At 44.7% G+C, this 16360-nt stretch overlaps 1 protein-coding gene across 1 annotated transcript in view; it reads left to right on the top strand.

Moving 5' to 3' along the window:
* The window catches only part of MYO1E (myosin IE), a 209459-nt gene that overhangs the window by 146570 nt on the left and 46529 nt on the right, over positions 1 to 16360 (top strand). Inside the window, exons 17-18 of the mRNA XM_039230661.1 lie at positions 4910 to 5016; positions 12131 to 12229. Coding sequence (XP_039086592.1) covers positions 4910 to 5016; positions 12131 to 12229 — 206 coding nt within the window. The remainder of the gene's footprint in view (positions 1 to 4909; positions 5017 to 12130; positions 12230 to 16360) is intronic.

The raw sequence follows: 16360 nt of genomic DNA, 5'->3' as shown, positions 1-16360 counted from the left end.
CATAGAAAGAGCCTAAGCGTCCATCAACGGACGAATGGATCCAGAAGATGTGGTTACTATACCATGGAATACTACATGGCAATGAGAAACAGTGAAATCTGGCCATGGGTAGCAACGTGGATTGACCTTGAGGGTGTTATGCTGAGCGAAATAAGTCAGGCAGAGAAGGACAAATATCATATGTTTGCACGTATAGGAGGATTAGGAGGAACTTTACTGAGGAACAAGGGGGAGATGAAGGGGGGAAATGGTGGGTGAAAGGGAGAGAGGCAAACCATGAGAGACTCTTGAATGTTGAGAAACAAACTGAGGACTGATGGATGTGGGGGGGAGGGGGGTGATGGGCATGTGGGAGGGCACTTGTGGGGATGAGCACTGGGTGTTATATGGAAACCAACTTGACAATAAACTATTTGTAAGAAAAAATTTTTAAAAATTAAAAAAACTGAAAAAAACCTCATAGCAATGAGAAGATTCTAGTCAAGAGAAGACTTATGGTTTAGAGAAGGAAGTCAGATGCAAGCTGGGTTTTGAACTAGAGGGTAGAGTCCTCTCGGACTAGGGACAGTCATGTTCAAAGTACTAGAGACATTTAGTAGCCCTGGGACAATCTCTGCGTTGAGTTCACTGGAGCCAAGAGTTGAAGGCAGAGAGCAGATGCCATTCTCATGAGGCCTCAGATAGAAATGTCTGTGTGAAGCTTCTGACTCATGCCTTCACTTCAAGGCCCTGGATAAGGATTAGCTCTGGGCTGGAAAATCTAGTCACAAGACTGTCACATTTAGATCCAAGGGGCCCAGATCATCAAGGTTTCAATGACTCACTTTCAAGTGGTCTGGATTCTCAGTTGAGTTTATTCCCTAAAAACCAGAGGGTGGAGGTCGGGGCATTTTTCTCTTCCTTGGAAGACTTGGGCTCACATTCTTGTCTGGTTGAATGCTCACAATTGCCACCTTCTGGGTATACTCAAAAGTATTCAGGATTGCATGGACTGCAAAGATTGCTGTTGTCTGAGGAGGTCAACCTCAAGTCAGCCAGCTTCTGTAAGATTATAGTACTGTCCATATGCTTACCCCTCACCCCCCGTGGTACCCTCCTTTGTGGACTACATGGTCCGTGTCTCTGTCTGATGCTATACCTCCACGTAGGAATGAAATTCTGTTTTTTTAATACCCTCTGAAACACCTCTAAGAGCTGCATAGCCATGGCCAATCTCTTACACCTTCCATATCCACAGCACTATAGATTTTCAGTATCCTCTAAATGATAGCCCTAAAGTACACACATTTAAAGAGATCCAGGGGCTCCTTGGTGGCTCATTCGGTTAAGCGTCCGACTTCAACTCAGGTCATGACCTCGCGATCTGTGAGTTCGAGCCCCGTGTCGGGCTCTGTGCTGACAGCTCAAGAGTCTGGAGCCTGCTTCTGATTCTGTGTCTCCTTCTCTCTGCCCCTTCCCTGCTTGTTTTCTGCCCCTTCTCTCTTAAAAGTAATAAACGTTAAAAAAAAAAAAGATCTCAAGGGGCTCCTGGGTGGCTTAGTTGGTTAAGCGTCCGACTTTCGCTTAGGTCATGATCTCACAGTTCGTGGGTTCGAGCCCCGCGTCGGGCTCTGTGCTGACTGCCAGCTCAGAGCCTGGAGCCTGTTTCAGAGTCTGTGACTCCCTCTCTCTCTGACCCTCCCCTGCTCACGCTGTCTCTCTCTCTCTCTCCTAGAAATTAAAAAAAAAATCTCAAGTTCCTTGGAAGCAAAATCAAATTTATGTTCAAGGTAGTTTTTGTGTTGGGTATTTTATTGTTTTCTAATACTTTTAAATTTGAAACTAATCTGTAGGATCTAGGGGCGCCTGGGTGGCTTAGTCGGTTGAGCGTCCGACTTTTGCGTGGGTCATGATCTTGCGGTTCGTGGGTTCGAGCCCCGCGTCGGGCTCTGTGTTGACTGCCAGCTCTGAGCCTGGAGCCTGTTTCAGTCTGTGACTCCCTCTCTCTCTGACCCTCCCCTGCTCACGCTGTCTCTCTCTCTCTCGCTCCCCTAGAAATAAATAAAAAACATTAAAAAAAAAAAAAAAAGAAATCCTCAAAAAAAAAAAGAAACTAATCTGTAGGATCTAAGTAATGAATATTCATTTGGTGAGAACTCCTGTTTTCTTGTTTGTAAATAATAGCATTGTATATTTACTAGCGCCTTTTGATTTTGAGGCTTCACTAAATTCTGCATTGTTGTGGCTGGAAGGGACCAATTTTGAAATTAGAGCTAAAGATTGATGCTGTTGGGAAATGGCACCGAGCTCAGCACTGGCAAAGTGGACAGGATTGCGGCTTCATTTAAGTGAAAGCAGAGACTCTGAGGAGTGGATACAGCAGGAGATGAAAGCACCGTGCGGGGACTGGACTGCTTGCCTTGTAACATCTTCTCGAGCCTTTAGATTAGGATGTTAGGGGTCTTCCAGTTTGAATCCATTTTGTTTACAGATGGAGAAACTGAGGCCCCGAGATATGTAGCGATTTGTCAGAAAGCTTGCAAATAATAGAGACAAGACCCCACCTCGAGCTCCTAGTAATCTGTGTTGAAGGTACAAGGAGGAGCCTTCACCCTGAGCCTTTACTCACTGTCCCTTCTGTGTGTTTGGACTTAGGCTTCTGTTGGGTAAATAAGTGCCTCTGGTCTCCTTCTGTCCTAACTCATGGACCGTTCTTGTCTAGTCAGGATAAATCTGGTTGCTGCTTCCCAACCAGCTTAGGAGACATCTAAAATTGACCCCATAGCTAAATTCAGGATAATTTTGATGGGTAAGGTGTATTCCTGTTTGCCAAAATGAATTATGTCACAGCCTACAGGCTTTACCTACTCCTAGATGATTGTGTTCATTCCTTCTTTATCACACCGAACCAGCTCCTATCTTGCTAAGAAGGCGGGAGAGCATTGTGGTTAAGGAACAGACGTGGTAGCTCGCACACTTAGGTTCAGGCCTCCACTCTGTTGTCAGTAATCTGTGACATCTTGAGCAATACTCTCTTTATGGCCTGGTTTTCTCGTCTAAGAAATGGAAATAATATAGTAGTAGCTATGTGTTCGAAATGTGAGGCAGAAATGAGAAGTTTCATGTGTCTAGCACCTGGTGCATATTCAGTAAATGTTACTCCACTACTACTTGGGGCCAGAGAAACCTATGTCCTGTAAATCACACTTGCCCCTGTGTGATCTCACACAAAGGTGAAAAGTGAGGGTATGCTGTGAAATGCTTAGGAGTAAAGGCCTGCCGAGTTATTCTTGGAAACTAAAAAGTTTTAATAAAATTAAAAAATTAAAATAGAAAAAATAAAAATTACAAGCTGGGGAACTTAAAAAAAAAGCCTTGTTATAAGCAGGCCCTGCCCAGCTTCACCTCTTGTGTCACAAAGATCATCAGATTTGTTCTCAGGTACAATCTCCATCGAAAGGGGAAATACAAATCGATGTACTTTTTCACTGTAGGGCTTTGCTTTGGCCACACAACCTCTATAGCTTTGTCCTTCTAAGCACTGCAAAAAAAAAAAAAAAAACCAAAACAAAAAAACTATATTCTGGACATCTAAACAGAGCACATAATTCACCAGTGAACATCTTGCTTTGAATATACTCAAGCATCTTTCTCAAGGGTTTCAGATTTCCCTCCCAAACCCATGAAAACAGAAAAGCCCTAATTGAGAGAGAGTTGCCTACTGGAGGCAGATCTCTTCTGCTGACTTTGTAATGGTTTTCTGGCTTTAGAGGTCCTTCCTCTATTTTCCTTTGGAGGTTTTCCCTCTTCACACTGATTTGCTTGGAAGGAGGGTTTCCGTGTGCCCCATCCTGGGCCCCACAAGTGCACAGCTGTGTGGTGTTGGGAGTGCCGATGTGGGCCCTGTTCCCGTTTCCTCCTAGTCTGAGATACTCATGATGTTAAATACATCAAAAGCAATTCCAGCTTAAATTTTATGTGGCTTTCTCTGCTTGAGCCCAGTTTCCTTTTGGGTACCCAGTGCACAGGTAGCGAGAGATGATTTCACATTGGGTCTTTTGTGAGGGACTAGGTGAGTTGGTGCACCAGTACGGCTCAGATGCTACAGGATTATAAAAAGACATGCTAAGGAAGCCGGCGAATGAAGTGGCATATGGAAAGATCTATACGGGGCTCCTGGATGGCTCAGTTGGTTAAGCTACCGACTCTTGGTTTGTGCTTAGGTCATGATTTCGCGGTTTGTGGGGTCAAGTCCCAAACCACGCACCGTGGTCACAGCATGGAGCCTGCTTGGGATTCTTTCACTCCTTCTTTTCCTGTCTCTTTCCTGCTCATGCACTCTCTCTCTTTCAAAATAAATATTTTTTTTTTTTAAAAGAAAAGAGTTATAAATTCTGAGCTTCTTATACAGCTCTCACTCTTTATTCATTTACATCATTTTAATAAGGTGATTCCACACTGGTGGAATTGCCTGGAAAGAGAGTACAGGGGCCTCTAATGCTATAATCTTGCAGATAATTTTTCTTCCCCGCTCTGCTTGTGCACCAAAAAAGCTTATGAGAACAATGTGCTTGCAAAGGCCCTCAATCAATATAAAACTAAATTTGTTAATAACTGGCGTGCTTCCTTCTCATGAAAAGAGTTGCATGCGAAGATATACTGGGTTTTTTTGTTTTATTTTATAAACTAAGAAGACCTGCTTGTTTTCAAAAATCTAACTTCAAACCTGTTTGCAGGTGTTAAAGTCATCATAAAAGTTAGTAGAGCCTTAAGAAAGTATAGTCGAGCAGAGATAAGCTTAACGAGCAAGTCATGAAGATTAATTTCTAGCTGTAAATGTCCGCACTAGAGTTTCACAGATGCCCTTTGAAAGTCAGTCTGCTTGAGGGAAAATTCTGTGCTTCCATTTGATGTGATTCTTCCTTTCTAGAAACAAGCCAATGACCTCGTGAGCACCCTGATGAAGTGTACACCTCACTACATCCGCTGCATAAAACCGAACGAAACCAAGAAGCCCCGAGACTGGGAGGAGAGCAGGTATGTCAAGACGGCAGATGGGCGGGGCGCCTGGGTGGCTTAGTCGGTTAAGCGTCCGACTTTCGCTTCGGTCATGATCTCGCGGTTTGTGGGTTCGAGCCCCGCGTCGGGCTCTGTGCTGACTGCCAGCTCAGAGCCTGGAGCCTGTTTCAGAGTCTGTGTCTCCCTCTCTCTCTGACCTTCCCCTGCTCACGCTGTCTGTCTGTCTGTCTCTCTCTCTCTCCTAGAAATAAAATAAAAAAAAAAAAAAAAAAAAAAAAACGGCAGATGGGGAAGTTGAGGCCGGTGGAGGTGGGCCCCGGTACATGTTCCCTCTGGTCAAAGGGGCCACCTTACGCTCAGAAGCAGTTTAAATTGTTCTCAGATGCATTTTGTGTCTTAACTTTTTCATGACGGATGAAACCTTCTTTTCCCTCCCTCCTGTCTTTTCCTAAAATGTTAGCTGTGCCATTCAGTCCACAATTAGCAATTTATAATACTGTTGATCTTGGCTACTCTGGAGACAGATGGGGAAAAAGGAAAAACCAACCAACAACAAAACCTTACAACTGCCCAGTCAGGGTGGTTTTAAAGTCAGTGTGAGGCCCTGTGTAGATATTTCGCAGTGCACTCAGCTCCTCATCACAGCCCACAGGATGTGGCCTGGAATGCTCTCTCAGAGCTATGAGGGGAGGCCTGAAGAGCTGGTGGAAAGCAGTCTGTCGTTTTCAGGGGCCCTGGGGGGCGTGCCCTAGGTTTGGCACCTGCCCCTGAGGACTGTTCATGAGCAGAGTGACTCCGTCTGGGAGGGAACAAGCCACAGGGAGACATGTGGCGCACAGCACGTGGAGAGCCCTCCCTGCTCTGACCCCTGAGGAATCCTGGGTCACTGTTCCTCCCGCAGCTGGCATTTAGGGATGTGGCCTGTGCAGGATGGAATGGGGTGTTGAGGAGGAAAGTATTAATGATGACTAGAAAATACAGTCTTCTCCGGTTGGAGGATTCAGATGCATGTTCCTAAGACGCACCGTCCATGGGCACATGGGAAGCAGGGCCCCAGGCAAGGCATTGTGACGACTGGACCCTCGGAGGGAGGAGCCCACAGTTGTCAACAGGCATTCACGTCCCTAGACGGGAGCATACTGAATTACTATCTTCTTTCTTTTCTCTCTTGGAGAAAATTAGATAGACTTGGGTATCAAGTGACTTATCGAAGTTAGCGTCCAGAATGGCAAGACCAGGAGGGAAAGTCATGGCTGCCAACTCCCTCCCCTGAGAGACGTGTGTAGGCCCATTCCCTTCCTGCCAGAGCAGGCCCTTTCTGAGCATGCAGGCAGCTGAGACTTGATCCGTTACGAGACGGAAGAAATGAGTGGTGAGGAAAATGCCCAGGCTCCAGCACTCACTGTCTCCCGGTCCCCATATGTATTTTCCCACTGCTTGTGCAGCTGAGTCTGTTTTCTCACCTTTTGATGCTGTAGGCCATAGCAGCCTGCCATCTTGTCAGCATACAGTATGCTAAGTCATCTCGTCGGTAGATGCATGTTCCTGGGGTGCCTGGGTGGCTCTGTCAGTTGAGTGTCTGACTCTTGATTTCAGTTCAGGTCACAATCCCTGAGTTGTAGGATTGAGCCTCACACTGAGCTTTGTGCTAAAGATTCTCTCTCTCTCTCTCTCTCTCTCTCTCTCTCTCTCTCTCTCTCTCTCTCTCTCTCTCTCTCTCTCTCTTTCAGGGCACCTGGGTGGTTCAGTAGGTTAAGCGTCCAACTCTTGATTTCAGATCATGATATCATGGTTTCTGGGCTCGAGCCCCACATTGGGCTCTGTGCAGACAGCGTGGAGTCTGCTTAGAATTCTCTCTCCTTCTCTCTCTGCCCCTATTCTGCTTATATTCTTGCTCTCTCAGAATAAATAAATAAATTTAGGGGAAAAAAAAGTTTAAAAAAAGATTCTCTCTGCCCCTCTCCTCTGCTCACACTCTGTCTAAAAATAAAATAAAATTGAAAAATAAAAAAAAAAATAGGTGAAATAGGTGCACATTCCTGAAGTGTCATTTCTATGGAATTTCCGGCAGGAATTCCTCTTAAACAGTATCAGGCGGCTACTCCACAGCTCCAAGGAGGGCCCACTTGCCCTAGGTGATGAGTCCAGCTTCGGATGACTTGTATTAGCAAGCCCTGTGGTCTTTGTCCACGTCAGTTTGACCCCGACCCAACATCTCTAATCGCCCCTGAGAATTATTCTCGTGACTTATGCATTTGACAGCCCTGTGGTTGTTCCCAGCAGTCATCAGGTTTCCCTGGAATCTTATCTTCCACGGTAGTTAGTTCCTCTGATGGAGGCACCTGACCATCCCCTTCTGGTCATTCCCCTTGATGTACTTAATTTGCCTTCTGCTTTTCTGAAACGGGTCACTCAGTTTCTCCTTGGAGGCTAAGGGGGTAGCAGCGTCACTCCTTCCCACCTGAAGATAGAAAACGTCTTCTTTTTTGCCTTCCTACATTGGTTCTCAAGCTTACAGATGCACCAGAGTATCCCTTAAGGGGCTTGTTAAACTCGAGTGGCTGTGCCCTGCTTCCAGAGGTTCAGTGGGTTTGGGTGGGGCCCAGGACTGTGCGGTTATAAGAGGCTTGCAGGTGATGCTAATGCTGATGGTCTGAGAACAGCTGATGCTTTGAGAACGGCTGATCTGGGGCAGTGGGCCGGGCTGGGATCTGGAAGAACTTCTTGTGGTGCTGGCCTGTCACTAAGTAGTTTGGGTGAGACATGTCTCACGTAATCTCCTCAGTCCTCAATTTCTTCCTCGTTAAACTAAGAGACTCCATTCAAAACGGGGTCTCCTTCAGTCTGACTGAATAAACTCTCCCAGACCCTGGCCCCCGGTTCTGTCAGCCTGCCTCTGCCTGTCTCCACGTCACTCCCACACTCCCCCCGCACGCGCTCACAGCATACACACTGCATTACGTCTCACGCACGTGTGCACACACGGTAGAAGGGTGATGACAGAGGCAACCTCAGAAACAGATTACAGGAGTTTTGGAAGCAGAGGCAGGGCTCAGGGGGGCTTTAGCCCGCCCTTCCCCCTACTCCATATCCCATCCAGCTTCCCTTCCCCAGCCCTTTCCAATAAACATCATCTTCAGTGAAAACATCTTGCTCCCCCTGCAAATACAGCACCTCCCAGCCCACTCTCCCTTACCCCGTAGAGATCGCTCTGCTCAAAGTCCCTCTAATGTAGACATTTTCTTAGAGCTACTGGTTGAAAGATTCCCATCTCTGACACTTCCTTCTCATAAAATCCAAACTGAGTCTTAAAAATATCACAAAACGGAGACGTTGAATACGTTTATTCAGTAAATTCTCATAGAATCTGCCACAGTGATGTTTTCCTTTAAAGAAATCTTTTAATCCCATCATTTATTTGAGTTGAAGTAAGGAACTTCAGAACATACGTCATGCAAACAGGTGTCAAGAAGCCTAAGGTATGTGTTGGTCCAGTGTTGATTCAATTATCCAGTAGGATTGCTTCCTGGGTTGCGTCCCCGCCCCTCCCCCCCCCCCATCCTGTTTTAGGTTTCTTGTGGGACAGATGGTTTCACTTCTGAGGGTGGAGAGTCAGGGGCTGTGAAAGGCAGCGTGGTTCTTTGGCAGGGATTACACGGTCAATTGAAGTTCTTGGTGGACAGGGTTACTCATTCCACAAGTTTATGGGGTGTGGTTTATTTTTCTCTTCCTGTTGAAAATGTGTTTGTGTTTGGCTCTGGCGAAGTTGCTTGCCCTGGGTCCAGAACGGCGGCTCCGGCAGAGCTCTCAGGCTTTGACCTACTTGGGTTAATGGCCAGGGAAAGTCGTGGAGAAGATTTGCCCCGAGTGGCGGAATGGCAGGACCTGGGGAAACGGTGCGGCCGGGCATTGGCAGGCGGGTTGGTGTTCACTGAGGCGGGGACAGTGCTCCAGGGACATGAAAAAAAATCACTTTGGATCCTTTGATTACAGAAAACCCTGAACAGGACAGAATATGCTAACTGGACCGTCCTGTTGAAGAAAATTCCCATAAGGAAATGTCATGGTGATGGAAGTTACAGTGAATAAAGCCATTTTTTAAACATGAGGCATAGTCTTTCCTATGTGATTTATGGGAATAGAATGTTTCTACTTGAATCAATGGGTGATGCATTCCCTTGCTTCAAAAGCTCGGCAGGAAGCCAATATGTATGAAAAATACTTAAAATGAGCAAGTACCTCTAATTGATACCCTTGTGTGTATTGTCCTTAAGAGAGAAAAGGCCAGTGGTGAATTTTGAATTTGGAGGATATGAGGAAGGAATATTGGTTATTTCCCTGAATCTGATTTCTGCTCCCTTAGTTAACCAGTTGTGTGTCACAAATCAAACGTGGATATTGAATATTACTTCTTTCTATAAATGTTTAATTTTTTTAAGTTTATTTATTGAGGGGGTAGGGGGAGGGGGGTGGAGAGAGAGAGAATTCCAAGCAGGCTCTGTGCTGTCAGCATACAGCTGATGTGAGGCTCAAAGCCACGATCTGTGAGATAATAACCTGAGCCGAAACCAAGACTTGGATGCTTAACCCACCGAGCCACCCAGGTGCCCCTATGAAAGTTGTTTTAAAAAGTAATTACCTTGGGCCGCCAGTGGGGTTCAGTCAGTTAAGCATCCTACTTCAGCTCAGGTCATGATCTCAGAGTTAGTGAGTTTGAGCCCCACGTCAGGCTTTGTGCTGATAGCTCAGAGCCTGGAGCCTGCTAACCCTAACCCTAACCCTTTTGAAATAAGTAATTATCCTAAAGGAGTTGACATTTATGGATTCTAGTTCAAGTAAGAACAGTGGGATTTGAGGCTTTTCTCATACATCCCTCACTGTGTCACCTCATCTCTCCGAGGGCAGTCAAGGCTCTGTCCCTCCTTCCAGCTTAGTTTTCCACCTGTTCGTCGCGCACCACCCCATGCCACAGACTTTGCTGTCTTTGTGCCTTCCCTTCCACTGTGCCCCCTGCCTCTCCCTCTTCTGCACCCGGTGAGTTCATCTCACCCTTGCAGAGCCAGGCACATGTCCCCTTCTGGAGTCTCCTCACTGTGAACAACCCATCTCTTTCTCTAGTCTGCTTTCCTGGCTTACTTATTGTACCTGTGTTTATATCAGAATAATAGCAGCTGTATGTCACGCAGGCCAGGGGCCAGCTGAGTGCTGTACATGGAATGTACCCAACAAGGAAGAAAGAACTAACATCACCATCCTCATTTTATAGGAGTAGAGAGTGAGGCATAGAGAGGTTACCCGGTGGCATACGAGGAACCCAGCTCTGGAAGCTGGCTGCAAACCACTGTGCTGTCTGCAAGGTCTTCAGCAGAAACCATGGCAATGGCCTTTGCCGGTTCCTGAGCACCTTGCATAGCGCGGCTCAGACCGGCACATGATGGGTATGGGCAAGTGCAGAGCCTGGTTGGAAAGGAGGCTTTCACGAGAGCCTGGCTGGAGAGACCGCTGTCGGGCACCTATGGGAAGTTGTAGGGAGGCTGCTGCTAATTGTCTTTCCAGGGCAGCAGTTCACCAGGGGCGTATCTCCGGGAGCCCGAGCCATTGTTAGTGCTGACGACCCCAAATGTGCTCAGCGGGGAGGATGGGATTTGCTTCCCTGCCACAGCACAGTTCTGACACCGTGGCTTCAAAAGAGAGGGGAAGCGTACTTTTTATTCCTCATTTCCCTCAAATCTCATGTTTCCAATCTGTTTTCAACCAGCCCATTGAAATGTCTACAGCAAAGGCACCATTTATCTCCCCGAGAGGACAGTCAGAAGCTAGTGTCCAGGATCTGCCACTCGGCCTCCAGGACACTGTGCTTCTCAGGAAGGGGCGGGTTTTCACAGTCCCCAGGTCGGCACACCACCCCAGACCTCCCAGGTTACTGAACTAGCATCCGCAAGGTGTGGGGCATGGGGCATTTTCTAATCCTGTGTGAGAACATCAATCTAGGAGTACCTGCATCCATTTTCCAAAACATGCTGACAGGTTTTTACTGTCCTAAAAACCAACTACAACTCTAATTTTCACATGTTATTACAACATTTTTAATTTGGGTATTTCATATTCATCATTTTATATTCCCTCTCTTACACTGTATTTGAAAAGCCTAGAAGTATAACCTCACTAGGTCTAGTTACTATTAAGTTAGAGTTGAGAACAAAAATCGCTCTAGCGTCATTTACTTCCAGAGTTAAAAGTTGTATCCTTTAGAGGCATCTGGGTGGGTCAGTTGGTTGAGTGTCCGAGTCTTGATTTTTGCTAAGGTCATGAACTTGTGGTTGTGAGATCAAGCCCCGTGTTGGACTCCATGCTGAGTATGGAACCTGCTTGAGATTTTCTCTCTCCCTCTCTTTCTGTTCCTTTCCTCTCCAAAAAGGGGAAAATAAATAAGTAAATAAAAGAGAACCTCACCTTACAAAAAAAACAGCATTTCCTTTAGTCTTTTGAAAAACTGATACTTTGGTTTACAGTTTCAATGATAGGCATAGAGCTTTTTGTTTTACTATTTTTTTGAAATAGATCCATAAAACCTTCTGTAATTGCTGTATCTCACAATAAAATTTTTTTTAATTTATTTATTTTGAGAAAGAGAGAAAAGAGATCATGCACAGATGGGAGAGCGGCAGAGAGAGATGGAGAGAGAAAATCCCAGGCAGGCTCTGAGCTCTCCACACAGAGCCCAACGTAGGGCTCAATCTCACAACTGCAAGATCATGACCTGAGCTGAAATCAAGAGTCAGATGCTGAACCAACTGAGCCAACCAGGCACCCCTAAAATAGTTTTAAATTAACATTGTATAACCTGATGCTCAGACTCTGAACCCTAGAAATTAGTCTTTTCTTTCCTTTTTTTTTTTTTTTTTTTACAAAATTCAACTGAGTGCATGTGAAGATCAGATTGGCTTTATTCAATTATTCATGAATTGGGCAGCATCCCTTCTGGTCTGTTTGCATAAAGAGGAGCTCCTAAATTCTAGTCTTTTCAGTGTTTCCCTGTCGCTTGTATTTGGGGGTTTGAGGGGATAGTGGCTAGGAGACCGAGGTGAAAGAATTATCCAGTAATGTCCCAACTCCTTTTTCTCCTTGACAGGGTGAAGCATCAAGTAGAATACCTGGGTCTGAAAGAAAACATCCGAGTGAGAAGAGCTGGTTACGCCTATCGGCGTGTCTTCCAAAAATTCCTCCAGAGGTAGGAGACTGGTGACTGTGAATTTTTTTTTTTTTTTTTTTACTTAAACAGGTTTATCGAGACATAACTTGCTTACCATATAATTTACTCACTTAAAGTATACATTTCAGAGGCTTTTAATATTTTTCTAGAGTTGTGCATCCATCACTACCACTCATTTAAGAACATTTTCATCACCCCTAAAAGTGACCCCACTTCCCTAGCCGCCAACCCCCAATTCTCCCCTTGCCTTCTTTCCCGGGCACACACTTCTTTCAATCTCTGTAAAAAGACTTTCAAAACATTTCCTGTTCTGGGCATTGCGTAGACATAGAATCACACAGCGTGTGTCCTTTATGTCTGGCTTCTTTCGGTTAGTGTAATGTTCGTACGCGTCATACACGCTGCAGTGTGTGCCTGTGCTTCGCTCCGACTCACTGCCTGGTCATGTTCCCTTGCACCAGTTTCACAGCGTATTGCATTTTACCTGTTCGTCCTTTAGCGGATAAGCTTCAGTTATGTCCGCTTTTTGGCTACCGTGAATAACAAATAACATGGCTGTCATTGTTCATGGACACATTTTTTGCATAGACCTATGGTTTTATTTCTCTTGCATGCTTACCTAAAAATAGAATTACCAGGGTTTGGGGGGAGGGGGTTGTGCCTGGGTGCCTCGGTTGGTTGAGCATCTGAATTTGGCCCAGGTCATGATCTTGAGGTTTATGAGTTCAAGCCCTGCATCAGGTCCATGCAGACAGCTCAGAGCCTGGAGCCTGCTGTGGATTCGGTGTCTCCCTCTCTCTCTGCTCCTCCCTGACTCACACTCTGTCTCTCAAAAATAAATTACAATTTTTTTAATTAAAAAAATATTGAATGACTGGGTTCTTTGGTAACTCTTCATTTAACTTTTTTGATGAATTGTGAGATTGAGTTCCAAAGTGGCTGTACCATTTTACATTCCCACCAGCAGTGTTTGAGGGCTCCACTTCATCTGCATCCCTGTCAACATTTGTTAGTATCTGACTTTGATTATAGTCATCCTAGTGAGTATGAAGTGGGATCTCGTGGTTTTGATTTTAATTTCCCTAGTGGGAAATGATGTTAAGCATATTTCTTGTGCTTTTGGGTCACTAAAGGAATGTCTGTTTAGCTCCTTTGCCCATTTTTTAAATTTAGCTATTAGTCCTTTTTTTTTAAGTTGTAACAGAACTCTTTTTACCATTTTTTTTTGTAGAATAAATCAGTAGCCACAAGTATTTGGTCTGTGTAGTGTAACACAGAAGTTTAAGAATTCCTGATAATTTTGACACAGGAGGGCTGAGGTTTAACTCGAGTGACCAAATTAATAGTATGAAGGTGATTTCAGAGAAACATTTAACCTACTTAAGAAAATAAGCTTAGGGGCGCCTGGGTGGCTTAGTCGGTTAAGCGTCCGACTTTCGCTTAGGTCATGATCTTGCGGTTCGTGGGTTTGAGCCCCGCGTCGGGCTCTGTGCTGACTGCCAGCTCAGAGCCTGGAGCCTGTTTCAGAGTCTGTATCTCCCTCTCTCTCTGACGCTCCCCTGCTCACGCTGTCTCTCTCTCTCTCGCCTAGAAATAAATAAAAATATTAAAAAAAAAAAAAAAAGAAAAGAAGCTTAAAGGGGCACCTGGGTGGTTCCGTCAGTTGAGTGTCCAACTCTTGGTTTTGGCTCAGGTCATGATCCTGGGGGTCATGGGATCAAGCCCCGCCCTGGGCTCTGTGCTGATAGCTCAGAACCTACTTGGGGTTCTCTCTCTCCCTCTCTCTGTCCCTCCCCTCCTCATGTTCTTTCTCTCTCTCTCACTCTCAAAAATAAATATTTTTTAGAAAGAAAGAAATAAAATAAGCTTAAAGTCTTTAACCTCAAAATTCTTATCTAGCCCACATATAAACTGAAACTGATTTTCATGTTTCCATTAAAGTGTATTTGGCAGGACCCGCACTTAAATTACTCTTATTTATTTTGTGTATTTGTTTTTGAAAAGGGTAGAATATAGTGTCTTTAAAATATTACATGATTTTAGCTTCTCTAATGATTCTACGTTAATGAGGCCCCACTGTATTTTCTACATCTATTTACGTTAAGAAAGAAGGAAACCATATTTAGCATTTTAATCAGAAAATAATTATGTCTTCCTGGTATAGATACAGGAACAGGATGTAAGAATTTTCTTTAATTAAAATTTTGTGTAACGAAGAATTAGCAGGCTGAATACGAGCTTCATTATGGTCTTCGAAACACAGTACTTCCGATAAAGTAGTGTTTTCCACGGGACTGTTCTTGTTTCTCGTGTCTTGAGAGTGGAATGGCCAGCCTGTTGGTCACCAGCATGAGTGCTCATCTGTGGAAGGTCACTGATGTGGAAGGTTGAGAGAGAGAGAGAGGCTTGATGAAAAGGTGGATCATCCCATATAATAAAAGCCCCTTTGACTCTGACTCCACATGGTCAGGATTCCTGATGATTTTGAAGGCTGGCTAGACTAGGAATAAACTTCACTGCTCTCTGAATAGATTAAAGGGGCCACTACACCTATAGTGAAAGCAGAACTTGTATGAAAAGAAGTCTTCAGGAAGTTGAGAAAATAAATCTATCAAGTTCTTGCATGACTGTAGCAGCAACCTTTGCTGACAAATAGCTGAGATATTAATTATGAAAGACTTCTCTCTCATTTAAACAAATCAATAGCACCAGCTAGAATGGGATTTCTCTACCTCAGCTGTTGACATTCGGGGCTGGATGAGTCTTTCTTGTGGGATGCTTAGCAGTTCCTTGATCTCCACCCACTACGCTCTCTTCCCCCAAGTTGTGACAATCTAAAGTATATCCAAACATTGTTAATGTCCCCTGAGGGTGCAAAGCCAGTTGAGAACCATGGCTTATATAATCATTAAAATTTTTTGCAAAACTGTCTGTCTTTGAAAATGCCCTTTTTTTAATTAAGAGAAAGAAATTGAGTACAGAAATAGTGAATGAAAAGTATTTCCTCCATCCTTCCCTAATTCAGAAAGACCTGCTCTCAACAATTCCAAAGCATTCATAATTTTATCCTCCAGTGTTTTTTCCTGTATTTAAAAACCCTTGATTTGATACCTGCAAATCCTCTCCAACTGATACCACTTTTGAAAACTAATCAGCTATTTAAAAAAATTTAACCTTGTTTTTTTTGTGTGGTTTTTGTTGGTTGTTTTTTGTGTTTTGTTTGTTTGTTTTTTGGAGAAAGCAATTCTAAAAAACCTCCTTCCATATTATTTAAAAACAGGGGCACCTGGGTGGCTCCTTCGGTTAAGCATCGGACTTCAGCTCAGGTCATGATCTCACAATTCATGGATTCAAGCCCTGCATCCAGGGCTGTGCTGACAGCTCAGAGCCTGAAGTCCGCTTCAGATTCTGGGTCTCCCTCTCTGTCTGCCCCTCCCCTGCTTGTGCTCTGTCTTTCTCTCCCAAAAATAAGTAAACATTAAAAAAACAGACAGGGGTGCCTGGGTGACTTGGACGTCCGACTTCAACTCAGGTCACAGTCTCTAAGTTCGTGAGTTCGAGCCCTACATTGGGCTCTGTGCTCACAGCTCTGAGCCTGGATCCTATTTCAGATTCTGTGTCTCCCTCTCTCTCTGCTCTTATCTTGCTTGCACTCTGTCTCTCTCTCTCAAAAATAAACAAATATTAAAAACAGACAAGCCGTCGAACTTGACTTCTATAAGTAACGCTGGGAGCATCTGCCCCTGCCCTTGTCTGTCCTGTTCTGTGATCCTCTGTGAGTAATTGAGCCATGTCAGACCTTTTTTCTCCCTTAAAAAATTTTTATTTAATGTTTATTTATTTCTGAGATAGAGTCAGAGTGTGAGCAGGGGAGGGCCAGAGAGAGGGAGACACAGAATCCTAAGCAGGCTCTAGGCTCTGAGCTGTCAGCACAGAGCCTGATGCAGGGCTCAAGCCGATAAACCATGAGATCATGACCTGAGCCAAAGTCGGACACTTAACCGACTGAGTCACCCAGGCGCCCCAGACCTTTATTCTCCTCATGGCTGAGAATAAAAACTTGGTTTACAAAGTTGCTTTCTAGATATCCACAGAAAGCCTGCCAAATGAGAAAGTAACAACCTGAAGGAAAAGGACGTATTAATACCC

Source organism: Hyaena hyaena, unplaced genomic scaffold (assembly GCF_003009895.1).
Source record: "Hyaena hyaena isolate Hyena2069 unplaced genomic scaffold, ASM300989v1 scaffold_49, whole genome shotgun sequence".
In the NCBI taxonomy this organism is placed as follows: Eukaryota; Metazoa; Chordata; class Mammalia; order Carnivora; family Hyaenidae; genus Hyaena; species Hyaena hyaena.
Note: the sequence above shows the minus strand (reverse complement) of the source record. Positions and strands in the feature narration are given on the sequence as shown.